The 21,967-nt window shown below is 44.6% G+C and overlaps 1 protein-coding gene across 16 annotated transcripts in view; it reads left to right on the top strand.

The window, feature by feature from the left end:
- kiaa1217 (KIAA1217 ortholog) overlaps positions 1–21,967 on the top strand; it is a 145,872-nt gene that overhangs the window by 82,388 nt on the left and 41,517 nt on the right. For 14 of the 16 annotated variants that reach the window (XM_080793433.1, XM_080793435.1, XM_080793432.1 and 11 more), the window contains exon 2: positions 594–883. In XM_080793433.1, the coding sequence (XP_080649559.1) occupies positions 594–883 (290 nt within the window). Of the gene's footprint in view, positions 1–593; positions 884–4,939; positions 5,176–21,967 lie in introns of those variants that run through there. The other 2 variants (XM_080793425.1, XM_080793423.1) reach the window with 1 other exon arrangement.

The following is a 21,967-nucleotide window of genomic DNA, read 5'->3' as shown; positions in this document are numbered from 1 at the left end:
CAAAAGGCCTTTGTCATCATGTCCCCAGCTTTACTCCTGGCCAGCCGGACAGTGTGATATGTGTCATTCCCCTGTTAGTCCACCGTTCCCAGCTCTCTCTCTCTCTCCCACTCTGTCAATATCGGAAAAAAATCAGAAAAAGGCTGTAAACATCATCTAAAAAAACATCATCAGTATGTCAGGCAGTTTTAACTGTGTATCACTAGTCTATCAAATGATGTAGCAGCACCTCCAGCATATCCTTTTTGAGTTTTCTTTTCTTTCTGCTCCATAAATACTGCTTCATAAAGAAGTGCATTAACCTTTAGCTAGCAATCACTATGTGGCTCAAGTTGCCCTCCGCACGAACTACTGTACAGTATATATATAGACCATGTTGACCAACAACACGTACTGTAGCCACACACGCACACACACGCACGCACGTCGCACGCACGCACGCACGCACGCACACACACACACACACACACACACACACACACACACACACACACACACACACACACACACACACACTCTGCGCTGATGGCAAAACAACAGTACAGTACCGTATGTGTGTATTGACAGCCCTCTGTCCCCCTCTGTCCCCTCAGAGCAAAACAAAAGCAACCTGAAGGTGACCTCCCCCGAGGACACCGAGCACCTTGGCCGCAGACAGGCCTCCCCCAATGGGACTCCCCCGTCCCGCGCTGCAGACCCCAGAGCCAGCCGCACCGTCCCACGCAGGCACACGGTAGGGGGAGCCCGCAGCTCCCGGGACGTCCTGGCCATGCAGCCGCCGGAGATGGACAAGAAGAGGGAGGCCTTCCTGGAGCACCTGAAGCAGAAGTACCCTCACCACGCCTCGGCCATCATGGGCCACCAGGAGAGGCTACGAGAGCAGGTCAGTGGCTGGGGAGAACGCTGCGTTTTTGTTGTTGTTGCTGCTGTTGCTGTTGTTTTCGTCACTGTCACTGTCGCTGTTTCTTTGTTGTTGTTGCTGTTCTTGTTGCTGCTGTTGGGTGGTGCTGCTGACATGGTCTTTTTATGCCGTGGCTTTGTAGGAGGATAGCCATCTACACTATTGTGTGTGTGTGTGTGTGTGTGTGTGTGTGTGTGTGTGTGTGTGTGTGTGTGTGTGTGTGTGTGTGTGCGTGCGCGTGCGTGTGCGTGTACGTGTGTGTGTGTGTGTGTGTGTGTTTTTCCGGCACTAATTTTGCAAACAGATCAGCACCAGATTCCTTCCAGTAGCCAAGGCAATAATCAAGTCAACTTAGTACCTCCACACATTTTTGTCATAGGTTTCATTTTACTTGAAATTATGTAGCTTTCATTGGGTTGAAAGCCCAAAGTTGGAATCATATCGGTACATCATAGACTAATGGTTCTCAAAGTGGGGTCTGGGGACCCCCAGGGGCCCTTGAGGGGGTTCCAGGGAGTCCCCAGTCAAACGATTGATGGTTAGGAACGGAATGGGACCTTTTGGGTCTGTAACTCAGAGAGTGTGCTGTATATTTTCAAATGGGGATTAGCGGACTAATATGTATTGTTTTGGGGGTCCTTGACATGAAAACATTTGAGAACCATAGACATGACTGGCTGGCCAGTGTCCACATGGTCCAAGATCCACATGGTTCTCTTATGTTTGAGGGGCTCTAATGTTTTAGGCCTACCACCTCCCCTCCTCTCCCAAACTCACAGTGAACATAAAGATGGCTTTGCTTCTTATAGGTCATCACAGCTCATTTTGTATTATTTTCCATTCCAGGCCGAGGCGACAGTCCAATCGAGAAACCATTTCCTCTTCTTTTAGCCGTAGGATAAGAAAGGGACTGGGAGGGCCGCTCTATAAATCAGCCTGTCACATTCTCCTCCAGCCACGCTGAGATTATCAGTTTCTGTTTTTCTACAGAAGTAGAAAACGCAGGAACCACAGACGGTTCAGGGGTTTTCGTCAGCCTGTGCAACAGTGAGTTGTGTTTGTGCTGATCACTGTAATTGCACGTGCTTATTATGTTACTTACTTCAGGGAAACTTGGATGTGTCATACTTACGTTCGTCTCCGTATTGGAATGCAAGCTGCGGTGTATCTAAACTACACACACACTATACTATAGTTGTTTTCACAACAAAAGGCATGACTCGCTTATATGCTATTCTTTTGATCTGGCCAGTGGACAAGACAGAGCGAGAAGCGGGTCAGTTGAGTTAGGGCGACCTTTGTCTCACCTGTATGTTTACATTGGGTCAGAGGAGACAAAGGGGGCGGTCACTTGGATTTATAGCCAAAACAATAAGAGGTGAAGGTGATCTGGGCACAACACTAGGGAGAAGCTCGGTACAGAGCATTGCACAATAGAAGTATTTTCATCTGCTCTCGCGGGCTTATTTAGAAATTAGATTACAGTAAATCCTTAGTGTAAACAAATGCAAAGGTCAATTTGTTTACATCTGTACACTCTTGGAGTTACAGATGGATAAACACTGGAGGTTTTACGGTGTAGATTATATTTTAAAATTAATGCAAACACTATGATTTCTACTCAAACTTGCTAAGCTAAATTAAAATGTTATGTTTTCCATGGTATTCTTCTACATAATTATTGTTTGACTTTGCTGTATGCATATACATTTCACGCCAAATCAATGAATCAAATAGCCTATTGTGTGTGTGTGTGTGTGTGTGTGTGTGTGTGTGTGTGTGTGTGTGTGTGTGTGTGTGTGTGTGTGTGTGTTTGTTTGTTTGTTCATTAAATCACATGGTTATGGTCATTCTTGGAAGAGTACACTTATTTTAGGGTGGGCTCTCATTTACAATGATGCCAAGATTACACCAGAGTAGAGAAACAAATGAGACGGAATACAACCCCAACAATGCAGAAATCCGTTTTTTGCAAATAGATGTTTGTCATCTTTGTAAAGTTTACAAAAGATATTGAAGACACTGTAAATTGTACCATGTATCTGGTACTATATTAAAATCACACCTGTGTGACGTGAGCGGTGCGAACTGAATTTTTAAAGAGTGCTCAGTTTCAAACAAAATGCTGCAAATCATGAACACGAAGAAATGCCACTTGAATATTTTCACCTCAGCCTCATGGTGGTGCTATAACTGGCCGATTAACAACTTTGTATGCACACTCCCTAGAGGCCAAGGAAAAACCTTTGCTTGGACTTTTTCCACATCTGCACTTTATAGCGCCACCATGAGGCCGACATGTGTAAAACACATTTTCTCATAATCCATCCTATTGGCTAGGATTGGCTTCTAAATTTTTTAGGAGTAGCTCTCTTTGTACACGTTTTGTACAAATCGCCACAACTCCTCAATGCAGTGTACGATTGTGGTTAAACTGTGCATGCGTATTCCCACTTGGCAGCCTCATGGTGGCGCTACAACAGGCCAAGTCGCAACACACACACACACACACGCACGCACGCACGCACACACGTACGCACGCACGCACGCACTCACGCACGCACGCACGCACGCACGCACGCACACACACACACACACACACACACACACACACAATAATTAAATGTCTCGATGCATTAAATACACAATGGAAACAACCACTCAGGGCTTTTTTTGTTATCCTATTGTACCACTGTGCTATTTCCAAAATGTTAATAAAGGTATTCAATCAATCAAAATCCATCAAAAATGGACTAGTCTGTATAACTCTATACAAAAGGGGTCCATTGTGGTTCCATTTCTACACTCTCAGAGTTATTGGCCTCCCCTTTACATGTAAATGTTTGATAGTGTTCTAGTCTGAAATCGGAGTAAGGAGTCCCTTATGTGAAAAATATTGCTAGTCAGACAGTACCACTGTGCTATTTCCAAAATGTTAATAAAGGTATTCAATCAATCAAAATCCATCAAAAATGGACTAGTCCAGGGATATTCAATTGGCGGCCCGCGGGCCACATGTGGCCCGCGGAGCGCCTCCTTGTGGCCCCTGGAAGAATTGTGAAAAAAAAAAAAAAAAAAAAAAAACATTTTTTTTTTTTTTAATCTTCATATAATAGGTCCTCACTAATAATCATGATACTCGGTCTGTGTCACATAGGAGGGCTGTGGGCAGTTCAGAAACCCACCCAACAGTGACGTCAATGGAGAATCCAAGCTAATAGAAACTGCAGGCTTTCTAGTCCTGAAAAGTTACGAAAATGGAAGCCATCATTCTCACAATAATAAACCCTGTTAGGGTCCATTTGGTTCCATTTGTACACTCTCAGAGTTACAGACCCATAAGGGTCCATTTGATTCCAAACCATTTCCCTGGGGACCCCCTGGAACTGCCTCAAGGACCCTGGGGGTCCCCGGACCCCAAACCCCACTTTGGAATCACTGCTCTATGTAATGTTTGTGTGTGTGTGTGTGTGTGTGTGTGTGTGTCCGTCCAGCTGATGGTCGTTAATGTCAAAGCAATGCTGTTTATGTACTGTCAAATAGGTCTAGGCCTACATCTATTCTAAGGTGGCATATACCTGTATAGACATATTACCCTGCTCATTACTGTGCGGAAATATACATAAATCTTCGTGTTTGAGCACAAAAAGCATTTTGAGAACCCACAAATTTCCGCGCTTCGCGCGCACACTGTGCGGCCCCCCACACACAATCATTCTACAGTTGTGGCCCCCGGCCTAATCTAATTGAATACCCCTGGACTAGTCTGTATAACTCTATACAAAAGGGGTCCATTGTGGTTCCATTTCTACACTCTCAGAGTTATTGGCCTCCCCTTTACATGTAAATGTTTGATAGTGTTCTAGTCTGAAATCGGAGTAAGGAGTCCCTTATGTGAAAAATATTGCTAGTCAGACAGGTAAGTTCAGCTCTTGCTGGGTGGAGTCTAGAGTTGCCATAGAGATGTGTGATGTCACCACTGGAGGGGCTCAGTTTACATGTAGGTGCCTGTTGGAGAGTGTGTGCGTGTGTGTGAGCGTGTGAGTGTGTGTGTGATGTGATGTGTGTGTGTGAGAGGCGAGCTCTGTATGGAAATTCAAGTCGGAGCGCAGCTCTGCCTCCAAAAGTAGGCTATGGATCCGAGGATTGTTCCGAGAAATCATGCCTTTCTCCGCATGAAATCCGCAAAGGAATACGTTTAATTTAAGGAAACTTTTCGCAAAAGGAAAGGGAGGAGTGGAACATTAAGTCGACGCCTTTGCTCTGTTTAAAAGGTAGGCGATTACAAATCCGCCAAATGTAACTAACTTCTTGTCCTATTCCGTCCCATATTTATTTGAAGTCTCCGGGTAGCTGTGTTGTTCACATTCAAAAACACATGCATGCACTATAAATACACGTTTTGCATGTCGTTATGCACCGCGGTAGTCATGTGTGGTCATTCCAGAAGTTTATAACGCGTGTGTAAAAAGCAGGGAGGCAGACATGAAGTCGCACAGTGGTGGTGCAGGCGGCTGTTCTACTACTCCGTCTCCTATTATCAGGTGCTCTCAGACGGATGCTCGATGCTGGGAAAGTTGCCGCTCGAGTTTCGTTATCCGAAAACCGAAGAAATGGCAGTAATGGTGTTACATTTCATTTGTTGTCTGTAGATTGATTGAGTCGCTGTCTATACGATCAGTTCAGTTGACTATTATTAGGCTACTGTTATATATTGCATGGCAGGCAGTAAACTATCTGATAATCTCAATGGTATGCGCAGCCTATGCGCAGCCCAGCAAGCCCAGGCTGCTACCGTAGACATAATTGTATGACCTGCCAAAATAGCACATGTGATTTTATGGCAGCGCAATGTGTAACTTTTTTTTTAGATTGTTTCGATTAAGATTACGTCATTTTCTTTTGGTCTCGCTGATCGCAGTTGTCAGAAACGGACAATTCGTCTGCAATTTATGTGGTTTGAATTTTCCCTCATAACCAAAATGACAAATGAAAATGAATGACAGATTCAGGTGGTCAACTAATCAACCAGTTTTATAGGCTGCAGTGGTTCACTGGTTCCCAAAGTGGGGGCCGGGGACCCTCAGGGGTCCCCACTCCCCAGCTAAATTATAGTTTGGAACCAAATGGACCCTTATATGGATCTGTAACTCTGAGAGTGTACAAATGGAACCAAATAACGGGTCCATTTGGTTCCATTTGTACACAGAGTTGTAACAGAGTTAAATTAACATTGATTTTACAATATAAATTGGGGGTCCCAGAGATGGAAATGCCATTAAATGGGGGTCTATAGACTAATATGCATGTCAAACTGGGGGGTCCTTGAAAAAAAATGGTGGAGAATCACTGCTAGAGTCTTACAAATCTTCTCTCATGGGGGTCACTAGAATATATTTTCAAATTGGGTTCGTTGGGCTAATTAGTGTCAATTTGGGAAAAGGTTTGGGAACCACTGGCTACTGTACAGAACAGACTACTGTAGTGTGGAGAATCTTCATATCCTGTGCATCTTGAATCTGGGCGCATCTCCACTCCAGCCAGGTTTATCTCTACTCTAGCCTACCGTTGGGGCACGTTTAAAAAAATAATGATGATAGTTAGTTACTCTGTATGGGGCGGGCACAAATATATTTTTGTTGTGTGATGTTGACGATGATCTAGTAGTTAGTAGTAGAAGTTTTTATATTAACTTGCCCAACAAAGTCACCACTTTGCCTCCCAATATGTGCATTTTAAAGGGCCACTTTATAGTCATCATAGACATGACTTTATAGTCATCATAGTAATGACAACATGTGTATTATGCAGCAGTAAATGATGCATTTTTATTTGCTTTGTTTTACTGTTGGACCAGTGTTGGACTTTTAGAAAGTTGCAAGGTCGATTTTGTTTAAAAATGAATGCTGGTTCAGAAACGTTTCTTTCTCAACTACCGGTACTACTTTTATAGGAAAAATACAGATGTATGTATTTTTTTACACAAAAATCCATTTGGCATTTCAGTGGAAACCACTTGCGGGGATGTGAACACTCTGGATTTGACTGTGCACCCAGTGAGGCAGTGACCAATGACCATAGACCACAAGGACTGAATTTGACATAATCCAGTGCACGCACACACACCGTGAGAGTAGTTCAGTTCTTCCCTGCCAACATGAGTCAAAGGGTTTATTAACACATTTCTCACCAAACTTCCGGTGAGGTTCTTCTTGCCCGGAGGCAAACGTCAAACGACAACAAACAAAACAATGTGGTTTGGGGGGAAGGTGTGGCCGATAGTTACTGTCTTGATAAGCGTGTGAGTAAAAGGAGACAAGTCAGAGAGGGTCGTGAGCCACTTGTTCTCACACACACACACAATAGAAGCAAGCGATAACTAAACAAGAAGAGCAGCATCGGCGCAACAGTGTATGCCTCACGAGAGAAGCAGAAAGAAAAAAACCGCCCTCTCTGGAGGTTTGAGTTACAAAGGAGGGGATTTATCAAGGTCGAACGGAGGTTGGGAAGATGATATCTCCACCGTTGGCCTGTGAAAAGAGGATGACCCCACACTCCGCCCAATACACACACAAGTTACACGCACGCATGCACGCACAAAAACATGCATGCATGCTTTCACACACTGACACACAAGAAATGACTCACACAATGCCTACCCGGCTACCCCCACAGTCTCTCTCTCTCTCTCTCTCGCCCTGTGATCCTTAAACCCGCAAACAAAGGCCAGTGGTTTAATTTCCTCTTCTCCTCATCATGGCTCCTAAAGACCTGGATCCCACCCAAGAGAGATGAGATAACTTACCCAGTGGCCCGGCCCGCTGCCCTCTCAGCCAAGACGGGCTTTGGTGAGCCCATAGTGAAGCGCTTGACCAGTCATATATACACACACAAATCCCTCCTTGTGTTTGTGTCAGTATGTAGTGTGTGTGATGATCTGTGTCCCGGCGGTCCCCCGGCTCTGGTCTCACCGCGGTAGAAGCGAAGATTGCGAGAGACGCCATGTTAGGGACAGCTGTCTGCATGCAGCTGTTGGCACCAGCCAGCCAATCAGGCAACTCGGTAGGCAGCCACCTGGCTGCGAATGGTCCCATGGGCTGCTATAAGTGAAGTGGCAGAGATTTGTAGCGAGTGGCGACGGGGCAACAGTTGCTAGATGAGCAATGTCAGGTAGAGCGACGGAGGCTCTCGGTGTGGTCGTGCTAAACAACTTAAAATGTTGAACTTCTGGGGTGATGTGACAATACAGGCGATTCTGATTCTGCTATAGGCATGTGCGATTATGGCAATATTACATTGTGAATGATTCAAATATCTCCACATTCTGAGATCATTGGTATTGGTGCTGCAGTGCACATTCTGTCAGTTGATGTTCGGTACAGATTTATACTTCTTGTGTCGCTACACGTTTGTTAGCTTGTTGTAGTTCAGTTCTTGTTGCTCAGACAGGATTGTATTGTGAAAGTAGCACTGGAGTAACGCATTGTGTTACACATTGTATTACTAATATTGTAACTTATTAATCCTGATCCCAGTGGATGTAGAATGATGCTAACCTCACCGTCATATTAGTTTTCACACCTCCCATTCCTGGCAGTGTGCATGTACTGTACAGTACGGTGTCAGCTCTCCCTCTGAGTGTCTTTTGAAACGTTGCAACTTTTGGCCGCTCAATCGCATACCTCTCTGTGGGCTCCAGGCTCTGCTGCTCCACTGTTATTCCTACGAAACAAGGTCAGCTAGATGCTGTTGGCGCATACAGCGAGGGCTGACTCCCAGCGAGAAATTTGAGAATGATCACTGAATGGAAAGAGAAGAAAGAAACAGGTTGGGTTGGACCGTGCTGCGTGCTTCTGTTTGAACTATCCGTGCACACACAGATCAAATATGTTTCTTCGTCTTCAACTGTTCCCTCATATGGTGTGTTTCTCCTCTACTATAATGGAGTGATGGATAGGGTATGGTAAACATATGTTGAGTTGAAACAGACATGGCTTGCCAGGCCCACTGGCAGGCAGTCACACACACAAAAAGCTTTTATAGCCAAGTGAGATATTTTCATAGAAACGCTTCGTTGTCACGGCCTTCATTGCACCTTGTGTCTGGAGTCACACAATTGGATCCTGTGTGGATCGAGCAGGTCTGCGCCGTCTCCACATCTGCCATCAATCAACGCCTCCCAACGGGCTGCCTGGGGGCCACAGATCGTCCCTCTTTAACTGCCCCTGCCACCCTTCCCTGAAGTGGTACTTTTGAGAGGCCGCCTCGACTCGACACAAAACGAGGGCTGCAGGGAGACAATTCCTGGGGTTAACGACAGGCATGCGTTGACCTGCCAGTCAACCACGCTTGTTTGTGGTGCTGGTGGTGGTGGGGGATGGGTCTGTGTTTGGGGTTGGGGGGCTGGGCGGGCAGCACCACACGAAGGGGACAAGCAAGGCACAAGAGTGGCGCCGCGGTTTGCGTCTAATCCCGAGGGTCACCGGGGGACAGAAGGGGGGTTAAGTCTTCATGACATACGGCTCTGATGGACCGTGACTCTGATCAGCCCTGATAACAAGCAGATAGACATAGAGAATCACACTGACCTGCACAATGCACATGTTATGATTCAGACTAGCTAATCAGGTCTGAGCTCCTTTCAGCGTACGGGTCTCCGACCTACATGACAAAGCTGCATATTAGGCCAGGCTTAATTCTGCAAGACATGCTTGAGTCATGCCCCCCTTTTGTTTCAATCATCCCTATTGCTTTGCAATTGCTCTCTGACTAGACAGACAGACAGACAGAAAAACATCTCCTTGTTATGAGGCTCAGCAAAAGTTTGATGATTCTCTTATCCCATTTGCTGATTCACCTGAAGGGAATGTAGGTGACGTGAAATCTGTTTTTCAAACATTAACCTGTTGCATTCTTTTGCGTGCTGTTTGGACCATTGCGAGTGCACATCGGAATCAGCCTGTGGCACTTCTCTAGTGGAGCATAGTTCAACATCTTACAGTAGGTCAGCCATACTTGCCAAACTGTGTAGGAGTTCAATGATTTTTTTTATATCAGAGGGAAAAGAGTCAGACCACTGAGACTGTATTATTAAAAGGTCTTTTATTTGGCCTTTTACTTTGACTTTGCGCAAAAGCAATTATTTTGCCCTCAAATCTCAATCTCTAATATATACTGTACATTTCCCATCTAATATATGTATTCTCCATTTTACCACAAGTACTTATGACATTGTTATTGGTGGCTTTGATGTCAAAACACTGGAATACCATTTTACTGCAACAGAGGTTTGGGGACCAAATGGACCCTCACAGGTCCATTTGGTTCCATTTGTAGTGCACTCTCAGAGTTATGGTTCTTGAAATTAAAGCATTTCTGGGACCCTGGCTGGTATTTCAATTGCATCGCAGACGTTTAAGTCGACATACCAGCTCTGACAGTGTTATACTGTCATAAAACCGGTTCTGGTAACGGTTCCAAAATTGATGTAACCCGGGTCGTCAATGTTGGATCCGATTCCTCCGGTTCCGCATCCCAACCCTACGCCTCCCATTCCCTCCATCTGTGTACTGTAGTTTCACCCGGCAAGTCATTGCATGCGGCGTGACATCTGGATCTCACCTTGGGCAAAAGGTATGCACCTGACTTCAAACGGAGAGGAGGTGGAGGCACATGATTTCAGCACTGTCATGGCCAGCTACAAGCATCTGTTTTTGACCAATTGGCAACATACTGTAGTTGGAGATAAGGAAAACGGAATCAATTGAGAGGGGGGGGGGGTTGTTAAAAATAAAAGGTTGGGGAAAAAAACTAAAAAACTAAACAAAACAGGAGCCTGTCTGGCATAAAATCAGCAGAGTTACATCTTCGACTTGCAGTGGCTCTCTACGCAACGCAAGACACAAGTGACACCTGGAACACCTGGACGCCTAGTGTGTTGGAGGGCATAGATTCCAAACATCAGCAATAAATGGAGGTGGTGATATATTAGTCTGGTTGATTGTAGGCGAGCAGTTACATATAGTTCCGTTCATGTCATGTCAATTCAATTCAATTGTATTAAAGTGTCAAATCACAATAAGTTATCTCAAGACACTTTACATGTAGAGCAGAGACCGACAGAGATTTCACCCAGAGCAAGCAATATTGTGAGAAACGTCAAGCAGAACCCGACTCTAGGGTGCCTGCCCTGACCATGTCGGGGAGAGAAATATGTTATGTCATAACATAACGTGTTACCTACTGTATAGTGCTAGTCAGTCTTATGTAATGTCATAAGAACTACAGGCAAAGTTATCTGCATCTGTCAAACATTTTCACTGATGACTCTGTTACGGCCATGCTAGTTTCTTTTTAGCTTGCTGGCACATTATACACGTTTTGAAGCCAGTGTTGCCTATGGTTGGAAGCCAATAAGAAAACAAGTCTGCGATCAGCCTGCAGCTCTGCAGCAGGGCAGGCACAGTGGTGATTAAATGCCCTAAGCCTCAACGGCTGCAACGTTGTTGAGTGTGAGAGTTGGCGTTTTCTCGATTTGTCATGGATGACGGAATGCACTGGAACACAGAGATCACAATGTGTGTGTGCATGCGTGTGTGTGTTTGTGTGTTTATTCAGTCCAAGGAAATGCACACAGCCACAACAACTGACGATGAAGAAGCCAAAACTGCCCATGTTTCAAATGCTCCCAAAGATATTGACTTTACAAGATGTACTGGTGTCATTGTACCTGATGCTGGTGTCATTTATGGTGCCATTGTACCTGACAAAGACTTTCAGGTCAAAACGTTGTACACTTAAAACCTGTGGATGTATGCATGGCGGGTGTTGTGTTTCATATCATATTATTAATGCATCTTAGTGTGGTCAAATGCAGGGTGGCGACTGGAGGACACTACAGGACGGAGATGGAGAGAGACAGAGAGACATTTGCAGAACAAAGTTTCATTATATTAAGTTCCCTTTATTACTATTTGGTCCATTTCATACTGTACGTCCTATGGTTACAGTTACAGGGAGTGGAAAGGAGACACGGATACATTCCTCCAGGTGGGGTGTATATATATATAATGCAGAGAGAAAGAGCTTGAGTGGTCCTTGGTGATTAGGCATGAATAGCATAGCCATTATCAACACTGGTTTTGGTTTCATAGCAGCATGCAGCTTCCCTACAGTACCTTGCAATGTAGCCTGGTGCTTTACAACCAGTTAAGACTTTGAATTCATTACATGTTAATATATATATTTCTTTTTTACTTCAAGCAATATAGCCAACAGCTTATTTTTCCAACGCAGTCCTTTAACACATAATATACAGTATATACACAGAATATGCACTCAAACATATCTAAAATAATTCAATAGCCGGGGGATAAATACACTACTTTTGTTAATACAGTGAGTGTGCGTGTGCATGTGCACGTACACGTGCATGCGTGCAATTGTGCACACGTGTGAGTTTTCTTGCTTTGGTAAAATAATAGGTAGAGGATGCAGGACTGCAGCTCCTGTGGGGAGAAGAAGAATGCCTTTGTCCTTGCTGTGGTCACAGGCTGTAAGCCATGCACAGTTTGCACACACACACATCTTCACATTCTCAGCAGAAACATGCAAGGGAAGGCCTGGCCCTTTCTCACTGGACAGACGCTCTCTGCAGAGAGACCAGGTTCATGTGAGGACGTGTCAAATAGGTGCATTCAGAGCATGAGTTGGGTTGGTTCAGCCAGGCTGTGTGTTTGTCTGCTTGTCTGTACGTGCGTGTGTGTGTCTGTACTGTATGCATAGGATCACTCTCTGCTTGTATGTACGTGTGATGTGTGTGTATGCATGCGTGCGCGTGCATGCATGCACATGTCTGTGTACTGTAAATGCGAGGCCTGTTATGGGAACGCTAGAGACGTTGAAAGTGCTCAAGTACTCAAAAACGTGGATATTAATTAAAACAGGTCCAGACAGGTCAGGACTGTCTCCGGCAGCCATGTCAGCAAAAAAGTTTGTTTTGGTTACAAAGCGGGAGAGAGAAAGTGAGGCTTCATGCGTGTACGGTACATACAGTAAGCGAGGCGTGTTGAAATTGTTACATGCATAAAGAATAGTAAATGATATGCCAGCTCTGCTCTGGGTCGTTCGGGCCTGTAGGGCTGTGTGCTGCATAAGACACGACACGACACGACATCCAGGAAAACAGGATTTATTTGACGCACATCATTCGTGTGTCTTTTCAGATTTGAACGTGATGGTAAACTAAGCTCCCGATGCAACAGCGTAGTGAGGGTGTCTGTGCACTTGTCTTGCTGCTGTATTGCATGCTGGATTGCATGTTTATTTTTTTGCATTTTATTTTGCACATCATTTCCATGCATCTGTATAGTGTATGTATGTGTAAGCATGGGCATGAACAGGCCTGCCTGCGTGCATGCGTGTGTGTGTGTGTGTGTGTGTGTGTGTGCTGCCCGAGGAACAGAACCTACTATGTGTGTCTTCTGTAGGCACTTGGGGTCCCTGAGGGCAGCAGATCAGTAGTAGAAGGTCTTCATGACATCAGTCAGTCTTTATCTGGACAGTGGTGTCATCTCGCTGTCTTCCTCTGTAGCCTCGGGGCCAGAGATCCAGGCTTAAATTGGACACGGGGCCTTCCAAGAAGGACTTTTTTCTTTGTTGTTGTTGGGGTGTGGCAATTTTATGAGCTGCCACAGAGTCATTTAGATGGTCTCAGCTGTCATCTGTCTCAAGGTAACATAATGGACTGATGTTAGTGTATATTTTACTACTTTTATATCTACAGTACCCCTCGGCCCTGTGCACCCACCCACCCAATCACTCACTGTCTGTCTGTCTGTCTGTCTGTCTGTCTGTCTGTCTGTCTGTCTGTCTGTCTGTCTGTCTGTCTGTCTGTCTGTCTGTCTGTCTGTCTGTCTGTCTGTCTGTCTGTCTGTCTGTCTGTCTGTCTGTCTGTCTGTCTGTCTGTCTGTCTGTCTGTCTGTCTGTCTGTCTGTCTGTCTGTCTGTCTGTCTGTCTGTCTGTCTGTCTGTCTGTCTGTCTGTCTGTCTGTCTGTCTGTCTGTCTGTCTGTCTGTCTGTCTGTCTGTCTGTCTGTCTGTCTGTCTGTCTGTCTGTCTGTCTGTCTGTCTGTCTGTCTGTCTGTCTGTCTGTCTGTCTGTCTGTCTGTCTGTCTGTCTGTCTGTCTGTCTGTCTGTCTGTCTGTCTGTCTGTCTGTCTGTCTGTCTGTCTGTCTGTCTGTCTGTCTGTCTGTCTGTCTGTCTGTCTGTCTGTCTGTCTGTCTGTCTGTCTGTCTGTCTGTCTGTCTGTCTGTCTGTCTGTCTGTCTGTCTGTCTGTCTGTCTGTCTGTCTGTCTGTCTGTCTGTCTGTCTGTCTGTCTGTCTGTCTGTCTGTCTGTCTGTCTGTCTGTCTGTCTGTCTGTCTGTCTGTCTGTCTGTCTGTCTGTCTGTCTGTCTGTCTGTCTGTCTGTCTGTCTGTCTGTCTGTCTGTCTGTCTGTCTGTCTGTCTGTCTGTCTGTCTGTCTCACACACACACACACACACACAATGGTGGTCTGCTGCCGAACACACACATACATACCGTACATACAAAGCGAGACTGTTTCCTGCCCGTCATCCTGATGATGGCAAGTGTGTGAGTTTATATAGCGTGTTGTTGTGTTTGGGAGGTGGGGGGGGGGGGGGGGGGGGTGGGGGGGAGTCATCCGCCGGGGGTGCTGGAGGGTGTTAGGGGAAGAGAGCAAGGCAGAGCAGTACAGGATGTGACAGGACAGAGGGGAGTTGCATAGAGGCAAATGGAATAACACTACATGGAGAGAGAGGGAGAGAGAGAGAGAGAGAGAGAGAGAGAGAGAGAGAGAGAGAGAGAGAGAGAGAGAGCCGTGTCCAGTAAACCAGGGAGATCCCAGGTCATGCATGGATGTAGGAGACTATCATCAGCTAATGATATGGTAAAGATATTCCCTTCATTATTTTAAAGAGAGTCAGAGTTCGAGGGAGATAGTTCAGTTAAATATGTTTATATGAGTTAAATGCTATATCTTATGTATCATTGCCGTCCGTCAGAAACCTTGTATTGCCATATTTCAACTTTTTTCTTTTAATGTTTTTTCCATAAATCAATACTATACTTCCTTTTACAAGAGGGTATTGCCAAAAAGTTGTGAAAATAGCAGATCTACAAGCTCTCGACGCGTCAAACGCAGGTTTCCACCTGACTGCCATGATGACACAATATAACAATCTGCATGGCTGCATAGCCTGTGTAGAAACGTCCATGGAGTGACATTCTGACGCCGTGTGACACAGAACTCTTGCGCGTCGACGAGAGGCAGAGATGTCTGCCGACGATAAGGGGGGACTAACCCGGCCTGCACACGAGTGGGTCGCATCAATTCGACAGCGCCCAGATGAGTTGTTTTGAAATGTCACGAGTGGCAGAAGAGATAGCATCTGTGCTCTCTTCCCCCTTCCTCTACCTTTACATTGGGTCAGCGCTCAGCGTATTGTCTCTGCTCTTCCTGTGATGATGCAGGCTGGGCAATCATCGCAGTGGCGTGGTTTTAGGCAGTGCTTCTCAAACTGTGACACTTATTAGCCTAAGGACGCCCCATTTAAAAAGATAAGCTAGGGGCAGGGACCGGACCCCCATATAAAAGAAGATCTTTACGACTCTAGCATGATTCTCTGCACCTAGCTATTTGATGGCATTTCTATCTCTGGGACCCCAATTTAAATGGATCCTCGGGTCCATTTGGTTCCATTTGTAGTACATTCTCACTGTACATTGCAGGGTATATAGTACAGACCCATAAGGCTCTATTTGGTTCCTAACTATCTATCATTTACCCCCTGGAACTCTGTCAAGGACCCTTGGGGGTCCCCGATCCCCACTTTGAGAACCACAGGTTTTAGGTACGCATTACCACTTTATTTCCTCGGCTAGACTTAATTATGAGTCAATTTTCTTCTTGTTGTTTTGCCAATACATTTTCAGTATAACCGTTTTATAAAATAGAGAAAATAATGTATCTCTGTGGGTGCCTGACTGTGTGGTGGGGGTTCAATCAACCGTCCAAAGGCACACTTCCATAAAACAATAACTCAACTGTTGGATATACTGTAACACCAACTGTTGTTAAACAGGCCAATTAACATGACCCATCTCGCAAAGGTCATCTGAGGATTTGGATGGAGGGATTAGAGGAGGAATGCACCCACTGGAGAGGGGGTGGGGGGGGTAGAGGGTCGTCAAGAATGGATGAATGGGAATGGATGACATGGGGCATTTTTAGTGTAAGGTCATTAAGGCTGGGGAGAGAGTATAGGCAATGGCATGCTGGCTGGCTGGCTGGCTGTCCTGTCCACACAGACCACTACTGCATACTACAATTGCATTGAATTTAAAAAAGCCTAAACAGGTGGGGTTCTATTTACATTGCGGAACTCTGCCCGCATGGAGTTTTCACACAAACAACCTGTGTTACACTACTTATTTTAGCTGACACACTTTCAGATTCAGTCTTCATCTAGTTCAAGGTCACCTCGCCACGTGAACCTTACAGTAGCACTCCTGTTCTGGGCATGTCATAAATAGGTGAACTATTATAAGTAACTGTAAATTCAGTTAGGTGTTGGCAGTGGCTGTCCAGTCATCCCGCCAGGGATGTGTAAGTCATTACAATTACAGATTGTAAAAATAAATCTGGGGCGGTAATTTTTTGTGACGGAACACTTCACGAGTGATAGTAACTCATTTGAGCTTTTCTCTCAATACTGGTTTTTGATATGCGACTTAAAGTAGTTAACCTATTGGGCTGTATTTTGCGTGTCTTAAGTACCAGGTCTTATTACTTAACTTAAAACCTGGAGGCGTGATCAATGACATTTGGCCAAAGAGCATTGACCCAGGTCTTAAGTTAAGTAATAAGACCTGGTACTTAAGACACGCAAAATACTGCTGAGTCTAATCTCGCTCAGCGCTGATGCATATGTTCTGCCGCTATTGGCCTAATGCTCACTCCTATACGCTTCAGACATGGTCCTCCTCTGGCCTTAACCGCATCTCAGCACGCCATTGGCTGGTAAAGTAGCAAAGATAGCATTCATATATGAGGACATTCCCATATGAGGAGATTCTTTACAACATTACATGGACAATGGACATTCTGCGAGACTTGACGATCTTAGATTTGATGTTCAGTGGGGGAAAAGAACGGGACCAAGTACAGACCTTTGAGGTCAACGATGTATATATGGTTCAAGTGGCCAAACAGCACACCTGTGATTGATGTTTTGCTGTCGTCTGATTTGCAGGTACTGATTGATTGATTACGGGTCAGTCTCTTTAAGGCCGCCTATTACCCCCAGGGTGCTGTAGAAAATAACTTAAGAAAATGTGTTAATTCTTAAGCCTGTATCGGCAACGCTTTCCTGTATTATAGATCAACCTTCATTTTCACACACTGACTTTCCCCAGACTCTGCACAAAAGTGTGCGTGAGGTGAGAGTGAGACGCACAAGGGGTTAACCGCCAGCGGACCAAACTTCTTCTGTTTGAGTCTTTGCCACAGAGATCGGGCCAGGTAATTACGTTTAGCTCTGTTTCCTCTCCTCCGGGGACCCTGGCCAAAATTAGCATCTTAAGTGGAAAGTCGTGCTGGCACTGCCTGTGTGTGTGTGTGTGTGTGTGTGTGTGTGTGTGTGTGTGCGCTCCCAAAGTCGCACACAAGCTTCCACCTTTTCTCTGAGGTCTGCATTCTTTCAAATCCGAATTCTCCGACACACAAGCAAAAGACAAGACGAAAATGAATGTGGAGAACTCGTTTCTCTGGTTACCTGTGTGTGTGTGTGTGTGTGTTCACTCTGCTTGTGTACACGAGGGCTCAAGCATGAATGAATGCATGTTATTGTGATCTGTACTCTGACAAGGGCTCAGTGTCGTCCATACACATTTGACATTTTAAACACATGAAACGTTCCATTAAACTACTAAAGGAATACTTCACCCCTGCACTAAATGCATTTTGTTATTAACTCACCTTGTGATGGTGTGAATACAACGATTATTTTCAGTTGTATCACATTCCTTTGCGGGGAATGGAGAAAATAGGGGTCTGTTTTTCAAAACAGCAAAAACTCATCAGTTTACTTTACGCTAAGGTAACCCCAGGTGTACTTTATCCAGTCGTATTGCTTCCAAAACATCACTTTTTGCCAGGTGCTTGAAAAGCGTCTGGACTACATTTACTAACGACCGTACTGAAGACCGTAGTCGTAATGACGACCGTAGTGGAGACCTTTTCATGACTTGGCTGCCTCTAGGCTGCCTCAGAGCCAAAGGGAGACTTTGGCTATTGGCTGCTGTTGTGTAAGGGGTTTGTGTGAGAAGTGGAACGCGAGTGGCAACAGAAGCTAATGTTATGACCTAACAGAGCTTGCTGCAGTTATGACTGAGTAATTATTATTTAAGTTGAAAATATATTTTTATTCACTTCAGGGGTAAACCCTCTCTTGCACAGGTGAGGAACCTATGGCGTTCACAACAGCAGCTCAGTTCACAAAATGCTTTTTTTTGGAAATGCTAAGGACACTGACTGGATACAAAACACTTGGGATTACACTGACTGGGAGCGTTGTTTTGGAGTTTATAAACAGATTTGTTCGTCAAGTCTAGCTAGTTTTCAATTCTCTTCTTTTAACAACAACAAATATTTATCTTAATTTTATTTTATTTTATTAACTGTAAAGGCCTAAAAGGCATACGATACTCCTTGTAGGCGAGTAAATTATTTAAAAAAAGTATTTTTTGGGATCAGGTACTCCTTTAAGGCTTATCACGGCTTTCAAAAGTAGGTGAAGTTAAAATAACCAACAATTATGGGCCTATATGTCTCTAGGCCTTTCATAAGTACAAAGTTCAGCCATTTACTTGCACGAACATTGAGACTTTATAGCATAAATCACCTACAGACTCCACATGGACAGATGAGAGTATAATAGTGCGAACTAGAACATTTTATTCAAGCACCACTTCTATGTCGATGCCATGTCTGGCCCTGCAGGCCTCTGATGCGAGAAGCTTTTTAGTGTTGGATATTGTAATTTGCTTTAATCACTACGTCTTGGCTCCACGCGTCTGCCTGTCTGTCAAGACTGAGAGCTAAGATTGTAGATGCAAATTATAGTCTATTGTGACTGTCTGTCAACTCTTCACAAGGTGCTGGTTCACTATGCAGGCGCCTCTGTTGAGTTCACATTGGAGAACGTGTCGAAAAGAAAAGCCTTCAGAGAGTGAAGCAGGCTAAAAAAGGGTTAGTCCACCCTGGTTAACTGAGTATCACTATCAAACGATCAACTAAGTATTAGTCTACCAAGTATGGAATCTGAGCACTAAACTGCAGTCAAACATTGCTTTACATCTCAAAGGTGCATGTCGGCACGGAGAGGTATGTAAACAAGACACATGTGCACAGTACTCAGGGAGACATGCGAGTGTACACACAGACCTGTCTTTTCAGTCTGATGGTGGCATGCAATATGTCAGACTAACGTCGCATAAATGCCATTTATAGAATGGGTTGGTTGTAGGTCAGATTTTCCGGGACATTGGCCGGTGTTTTTTTCTGATTGATTGTTCTCCTCTGTCTCTCTCACTGTCTCTACTCTGATTCTTCTTACACACATAGACAAGCACCCACTGCAGACCTTTTCTCTGCATGGTTGATTCATTGTATGCATGTTAATTAGATCCTTGTACTGTAATTGCACAATCCATTTAATTAAAGCTGCAGCAAGTAATGCTTTAAAAAAAGGTATTCTGAAAGTCACTTTGTGATTGATAAGCCTATATACAGTAGCCTGAGCTACCTAGATTAAATAATATATTGCAGACCCAGAGTATCCAGATGAAATAATGTTTGGTGCTTTTACACAACACATTTTTAGTTACTTATTCTCAATTTGACACGTCTGATAACATAAATGCCATAGAGACTAAGCCACTTTTCACAGATAAACCGGCACCATGATCCTATATAGCACATCTTGCCCCAACACACTTAGACGTTTCCCAGGTCTTTCTCAGACATACGCCTTCCTAAATGACTATTTCATTAACTTTTCTACAATTCGACTCATTTCCCGGCGCGTGCTTGCGTCGGTGTGTCTGGGCTTCCCATCCATCATGCCTGTCGGGGAGTAAATGTGGTGTGTAGCCTATATACTGTGGCACTCGCTCGCTCGCTGCTGAAAAAGCAGAATCTGTTCCGAGGCGCTACGGTCAGCGTTTGGACTATAAGGCAAGTTTGAAGCGACGGTGTGTGGAATGTAGGTGTGTTAGGTAGCAGCCTGCCGCCGCGGTGCTGGGTTTATACACTGCTAATCAGCGGTGCACCTGTGGTTTTCACATCTGGAGCCAGCGGTTAGCATGGGTGCAGGAAGTGGGTTTGTCGGTGAGAGAGACGAGCACAACGGTGTTTCACATAGTGCCTTTTAAACAGTGGTGGAAAGTAACAAAAGTATATTTTCTTAAGTACTGCACTTAAGTACAATTTTGAGGTACCGTACTTTACTGGAGTATTTCCGATTTCCAGTACTTTTACTTCTAGTCCACTCACTACATGTCGGATCCAAATATTGTACTTTTACTCCATTACATTTATTTGGGAACTTTAGTTACTAGTTACTTTGTAGATTTTGATTAATATTACAAAACATACAACATACTGTACATTAACCACTTCAGCCCTATATACACATTTTGGCCGTTGAAAATAGCCGATCTACAAGCTCACACTGCGTTGCGATGCGACACATTGTGAGCTTGTAGATCTGCTATTTCAAAAGACTTTTGAATTATATTATATAATTGTATTATATTATATTTTAAATGGGACATTCTGCACAATAAGTACTTTTAATTTTGTACATTTTGAATTCTGGACCTTTTCTTGTAATGGAGTACTTCTGCAGTATTCAAATTTTTACTTGAGTAACAAATGCGAGTACTTTTTCGACCACTGCTTTTAAAAGAGCAAAAGTCTGCATGTGTGTGCATGTGAGAGACACAGAAAGACACTCCATTGCTTAACCCTTGTGGACATACTAGTGTATTGAAATATATTGAAACTCAAAATGTTTTAGTGTTGTCTATTTATTTGAAGATATGCAGTTTTCTCTACAAAATATCAGTCCAATTAAGTCATCTGTGGTTGTGGTATAGTGCAGGGGTTCGCAACCTTTTTTGCCCATAAATGCTTTGGCCATGTCTCGCGACCCCCCCCCCCCCACCCGCCTCCGCCCAATACAAATTGACGTCTACTCGGCAATAACCTTAATAATAGAGAAAATACATCATAAATAAATACTGAAACCAGATATAATCGTTAAGGAAGGTTTATGCATGTACATAAGGCCTATGATGTAAACTCTAAATCTCCATTTTCCAGCCATTCAGTGTCAAATAAATACAAATAAAATAATCTGGCGACCCCCCCGAAATAATGTGGCGACCGCCCAGAGGGTCGCGACCCACATGTTGAGAAACCCTGGTCTAGTGGATCAGAGTCAGACCCAAACATCTGGCAGTAGTCGATCTCTAGTCTTAAGCGTAATTACCCTTCTCCACAGGGGGAACTTTTTCGATTTCCTCCACATCGTCTGCGATTACGTCTCATTGCTCCCGCTTGTGGTTATTTTTGCTCTGATGCATCATGTTCCTCTCAAAGTTCATCTCCCGCCTCAATACAGACTGTGTGTCGTTTTCCTCCTGGGGTGGGTTAGGGAGGGGGGGTTGTTTACACTGTTGCAGCAAATCATAACACACCGGACCTCTATGAGTGACGCTATTGACAACACGATAACGGCTCGAGCCAGCTTGTACAACAATGAACAAGAACAATGGGGATGTTGGCCCATCACATTATAAATGCAAGGCGTTGAGACAGACAGTCAGTATAGTGGGGATGGGGGGGGGGGGGAGTTTGTTACCCACCATAATTGGATGTGCTCATGAATGATTCAAAGACCAGATCGAGTTTACTGACACACGTCTGGTTTCAGTTGACTCG

Source organism: Protomyctophum bolini, assembly GCF_963924005.1.
Source record: "Protomyctophum bolini genome assembly, chromosome: 21".
Lineage (NCBI taxonomy): Eukaryota > Metazoa > Chordata > Actinopteri > Myctophiformes > Myctophidae > Protomyctophum > Protomyctophum bolini.
This window is presented reverse-complemented; position numbering and strand designations above follow the sequence as displayed.